Source organism: Lathyrus oleraceus, chromosome 1 (genome assembly GCF_024323335.1).
Source record: "Lathyrus oleraceus cultivar Zhongwan6 chromosome 1, CAAS_Psat_ZW6_1.0, whole genome shotgun sequence".
NCBI classification, from domain to species: Eukaryota; Viridiplantae; Streptophyta; class Magnoliopsida; order Fabales; family Fabaceae; genus Lathyrus; species Lathyrus oleraceus.
Genome location: NC_066579.1, coordinates 1100145 through 1106253, shown reverse-complemented (window position 1 = coordinate 1106253; position 6109 = coordinate 1100145). Strand labels below are relative to the sequence as shown.

Here is a 6109-nt window from a genome sequence, read left to right as displayed (position 1 = left end):
CGCCTCCTTGCAATTTTTAAGAGGAGTCGCCAATTCAATTGGAGACACCTCCTAAAAGTGGGGTAGATTGGGAATTTTGCTGAAAACTGGATTATTTTGGGAATTTTTTCGAAAAATTGGATTATCTCGGTAAAAAAACCGGAAAAGGTAGTAGTGGTTATAGTAAATCGTTATATAGCAATAAATGTTTTTAATGCAAGTAATAATCATTTATTATGCCTGTCCTAATCACAACAAAATGATTTAGAAAAGCAATCATTCATGAGGGCAATTACGTCATTCACCATATTCTCTGGCTTTTCTTAATTGCATTGAAAAATCATTCATGAGGGCAATTACGTCATTCACCATATTCTCTGGCTTTTCTTAATTGCATTGAAAAATCATTAATGTTATTAATATCTTCAATATTGATTTCATACACAAGCGCGTGTATATATACAACAAAGAAAGTGCAGACTTCAAATCTAAATCTGCGTAGATTTCGTCTTCACTTCCTACTTTCTCTCAACTCACGTCTTCTTCTTTTCTTCTTCATTTACCAATTTGTAAGTTGTTTCGCACTCCCACTTTGTTTGTTTTTTTTAATTGTTTTTATTGATATGCGTTATGCCCCCATTTGATCTTTTGGATTTTGTTTCTTTAAAGATTTGAAATTTATGCTAATGAGTAGTTTTTGTGATCTGGGTGCTTCTCGTTTTTGTTGGATCTGTTGTGGTTTAGAAGATGATGATTGATCCTAGTGAAATAATTAGATCTGTGTTGAATTTGTTATGAATTAAGCTAGGGGGTGAGTTGTGGGGAAATTTCATTGCATTTGCAGTGTTTTGTGTCGAATTTGATTCACTGCTTTGAAATTTTGTGTGTTTTCATTGCCTGGGTTGATTGAAAGAGAGTGTAAAATTATAGCTTTAATTTTTCATTTTTTTATTCCTCAGTGTTAATAGCTCGGTACACCTCTGAAACCAACATTACCACTTGTGTTTATGATTAATTTATTAATTTTTTAAATTATTATCGGTGATGATGTGTCGGTGTTTAGTAGGTTAGTGGTTAGATTTATATACTGTAATTCACTGGTAAATGATATATTGAATTGATTTTTGTAAATGGATCGTGAAAATATGTTGCTAAAAGGTTTGACTTTTTTTGGTCTTCGAAGTAGAAGGTTATTTTGTTTATTATGAGACTATTAGCTTTTGAAGAATGTCATGTTTTTATTTTAGTTTATGTGATTATTTAGTGTAAAGGGAATGTTTTGATTCAATTTTTTTCAGCAGTTGTAATTTGTATTTGTTGTCTGCAATTTTTGTTATTGTAGAGGTTGCTTGATATGACTACTCATACCCCGAAAAATATCTTGATTACCGGGGCAGCTGGATTCATTGCATCCCATGTTGCCAACCGGCTTATCCGGAACTATCCCGACTACAAAATTGTTGTTCTCGACAAACTCGATTACTGTTCGAATCTGAAGAATCTAATTCCTTCAAAATCGTCCCCTAACTTTAAGTTCGTGAAGGGGGACATTGCAAGTGCTGACCTTGTTAACTACCTTCTCATCACTGAGGCGATCGACACGATTATGCACTTTGCTGCTCAGACTCATGTTGACAACTCTTTTGGTAATAGTTTTGAGTTTACCAAGAACAACATATATGGTACTCATGTCTTATTAGAAGCCTGCAAGGTAACTGGACAGATCAAAAGATTCATCCATGTAAGCACTGATGAGGTCTATGGAGAGACCGATGAGGATGCTGTTGTTGGAAACCACGAGGCTTCTCAGCTACTTCCGACGAATCCGTACTCTGCAACAAAAGCTGGGGCGGAAATGCTCGTCATGGCGTATGGTAGGTCGTATGGATTACCAGTGATCACAACACGTGGAAACAATGTCTACGGCCCAAATCAGTTTCCTGAGAAGTTAATTCCAAAGTTCATCCTCTTGGCATTACAAGGCAAAGTTCTTCCGATTCACGGGGATGGTTCGAATGTAAGGAGTTATTTGTATTGTGAAGATGTTGCTGAAGCTTTTGAAGTTATCCTTCACAAGGGAGAGGTTGGACATGTTTACAATATTGGGACTAAGAAGGAACGGAGAGTTATCGATGTAGCCACCGATTTATGCAGACTCTTCTCGAAGGATCCAGAGACTAGTATAAAATTTGTAGAGAACAGACCGTTTAATGATCAGAGATACTTTCTTGATGATCAAAAGCTGAAGAATTTGGGTTGGTCGGAGAGAACTACTTGGGAAGAAGGCTTGAAGAAAACCATGGATTGGTACATCAAAAATCCCGATTGGTGGGGTGATGTGAGTGGTGCATTGCTTCCTCATCCGATGTTGGTGATGCCAGGTGGTATGGAGAGACATTTCAATGCATCTGCAGACGAAAATTCGGCATCATATGTCTCAAATACGAATACTCGAATGTTGGTTCCGACCACCAAGAACGTTGGCTCCTCGCAAAAACATCCTCTCAAATTCTTGATCTATGGAAGGACAGGTTGGATTGGTGGTTTACTCGGGAAATTGTGTGAGAAACAAGGGATTCCTTATGAGTATGGAAAAGGGCGCCTTGAGGATCGCTCATCACTCGTGGCTGATATTCAAAATGTGAAGCCGAGTCATATTTTCAATGCAGCAGGAGTTACCGGAAGACCTAATGTTGATTGGTGTGAATCTCATAAAACAGAAACAATCCGCGTCAACGTTGCTGGTACTTTAACATTGGCCGATGTCAGCAGAGAGCATAACCTTTTGATGATAAACTATGCTACCGGGTGCATATTCGAGTACGATGAAGCTCATCCAGAAGGTTCAGGCATTGGTTTTAAGGAGGAAGACACGCCTAATTTCACCGGTTCTTTCTATTCCAAAACTAAGGCTATGGTAAGTTAACAAGATTTATACTTTTATTCCCTTTCCATTATGATTATGATTATTGATTATGAATATGAATATCTCTTAATAATTAATCTACAAATGTTTCTTAGGTTGAAGAGCTCTTGAAAGAATATGACAATGTATGCACTCTCAGAGTCCGCATGCCGATTTCATCCGACTTAAGCAATCCACGCAATTTCATTACCAAGATTTCGCGTTACAACAAAGTCGTCAACATTCCAAACAGCATGACAATTTTGGATGAACTTCTTCCTATTTCAATTGAGATGGCTAAGAGGAACCTAAGAGGCATCTGGAACTTCACAAATCCTGGCGCCGTGAGCCACAACGAGATTCTCGAGATGTACAGGGATTACATCGATCCAAATTTCAAGTGGTTTAACTTCACACTTGAAGAACAAGCCAAGGTGATAGTTGCTGCCAGAAGCAACAATGAAATGGATGCATCCAAATTGAAGAATGAGTTTCCAGAATTGCTTTCCATCAAAGAATCACTTATCAAGTATGTGTTTGAGCCAAACAAGAAAAGTGCCTAAAACATATTATGTGATTTCACATTTCAGGACATCATTTGCTACTAAATTTTTGTGTTTGGCTACTTAGATTATCACTCTCATGATTTCATTGTTATCTCCATACTGTTATTGTGTTTAGAGGATGATACTGATAATTGATAAGTATTATAGTTTGGGTTAGTTATGGTTTCTAAATAAAGATTTATGCAGCTTTGGATAGTTTTTATTGTACTATGTTAAGAGTATCCTTAGGCTGTTGCCCTGTAAGCTTGCTACGAATAAAGTTGGTATCCAATATGGAAGACATGTATTCTTTTATTTTACTCTTCTTTTGTGACAAGGCTTGTATAGTCTGATGGTTTTAAAATGCATAAATTGCAATCAAAGATGTCTACTTGATGAATAAGTGTTTGAATAAAATAATCAAATGTCTGTATCTTTTTTGTTTCCGTTCCTGTAAGTTTGAGATTTTTTATTTTTTATTTTTGTCTATGTAAAGGTTTATTAATGAACGAAGATGAAAATTTTGCAAGAATTGCACAATCTTTTTAGTTAAAATTGACTAAACTATTTAGTTAGAAATGCAAAAATTGCAATAAAATATTTACATAACCAAAATGCATATAACCTAAAAGACACGAACTTGTCCAAAAATACATATGAACTTGTCTCAAAATACATAACTAATAGGTCTCAAAATATATAACCAAAAGGTCTCAAAATGCATATGAAATTATCTCAAAATATATAACCAATAGGTCTCAAAATAGATAAAGATGTGATCCTAACTACATAACTAAGTTGTATTATGTCTACAAAGTCAAAGGTCGCGGTGAATCACTTCTAATTCCCTTGAAATTTTTGCATTTCAGAACCCTTGTTTTATCACTTCCTTACTTTCAAGTTTAACTTTCTTGCAACCTTTTGTGAGTGCAACTTCCGTTAGATGTGTTTTATATGATGTCAAAACTAGGATACTTTAACATAAATGTATATTGGATGATATCCTCTGAATCTCTATGTTCATCTTAGTATTAAGAAGCATAAAAGTATTTGGAAATAATATGGAAAAAGTCTCATGCATCAAAGATGCATGAAAAATCAATTTTTGTGAAAAATAGCAATACATGTCGAGACATATAACCATAAGTCGACCTATGGAATTTTTTTTTTGCTATAGGTCGACACAGAACTACAGGTCGACCCATGAAAAAAAATTCTTGGCTATAGGTCGACACGTATGTTGCTGTATTAAAGTCTGTGGCCTCTGTTTCATAGGCTGAGTCTTAGGTCGACATATAGGGAGCACATAACTGTCATAGGTCGACACATGACCTTGGACATGTCGACCTATGCATCGAACATGTCGACACATAACCTATATAGGTCGACTTATCTGATATTTTTTTCAAAAATTCATATTTTCTATCTTTCTTTGCATCTCCTTTTCCCATAAATCATTCATCCATATAAATACTTCATACATGCATAATTCTCTAATAAGGTTTCTAGAGTGAGTAAAATCTACATGAATCCAGGATTTCAAAGCATTTCATCATCTTCAATTCAATCTATGCATACACACAATCAAACTACACATAATCATTTTTTGATTGGATGCCATCTAGATTAGGATTGATAATGTCAAATTAGGTTTGTTGTACCGAGAATATTGGGTTGCGATCTTTGAGGGATTCAAATAAGAAAACCGAGGTAGGGTTTTCCTTCAAGATCTTTAGGGTTTAAAGGTTTTTGACAAGATTTTGCAATTCGGATCTGATCGAGTGAAAGCCTTAAGACTAGGTGTGTCGGCAAGGGAGTAGCATGAAACGGTGGATCGTGTTGACAAATCTTGGGTTCAACAAGTGTGCGCTTGGGATTAATTTAGCCGGGTGAAAGCTTTGAGACAAAGAGGTCGTGCAAGGAAGTAGCAACAACAGGTGAATTAAAGTGGCATTGTTGGTTACATGATCATGCGCTTAGGATTAATTCAGCTGGGTGAAAGCCATGGGACAAGGGGTGCCTTGCAAGGAAGCAACAACAACAGGTGAATTGAAGCGACATGGTTAGTTACTTTATCAAGATTAACCAAGGTTTTTGGAGGTTCTAGAGTCAAGAATAAACTTAGGGTTTGTGGGATTTGATTTCTCATCTCTTGTATTTATACATTTGCAAAGTTAAATTTATTATATTAATATCTCAATTTGAATTCGAATTGAGGGCGGGCATACCCATAGCGAGGTTGATTGGGGAACTGCCTAAACAAATCCTTGCATACTCCCCCCCCCCTCTCTCTCTCTCCTCTCTCTCTCTCTCTCTCTCTCTCTCTCTATATAATATATATATATATATATATTATATATATATATATATATATATATATATTCCGGTTCACAAATTGTTGTCGACTTTGATCTCTTGATGAACATTGTTTGGATAATAACTTTTGAATTACTTGTTAAATTATGTTGTTGTAGTAATCACATACCATTTGATAGTGACTGACTTTTATGAACTACAAACACTATACTAATATCCAAACTTTGTTGATTGCACGCAAAGTGTTTGACAAATTGTGTCAACTAGTATTTCGTGTTATTGTCATTGAAGATAGATCGTTACTATAATAGAGTATTCAATTTAGTGCTTGAAGTCTTGATAAATCAACTTGTGAATTATTATC

At 35.6% G+C, this 6109-nt stretch overlaps 1 protein-coding gene across 1 annotated transcript; it reads left to right on the top strand.

Moving 5' to 3' along the window:
* The first annotated feature begins 374 nt into the window (after positions 1-374).
* LOC127097492 (trifunctional UDP-glucose 4,6-dehydratase/UDP-4-keto-6-deoxy-D-glucose 3,5-epimerase/UDP-4-keto-L-rhamnose-reductase RHM1) lies at positions 375-3744 on the top strand. Its single transcript, XM_051036279.1, has 3 exons — positions 375-548; positions 1322-2896; positions 3001-3744. Exons 1-3 carry the CDS (start codon positions 390-392, stop codon positions 3445-3447), a joined length of 2181 nt encoding a protein of 726 aa, XP_050892236.1. The 5' UTR covers positions 375-389; the 3' UTR covers positions 3448-3744.
* Positions 3745-6109: the final 2365 nt, after the last annotated feature.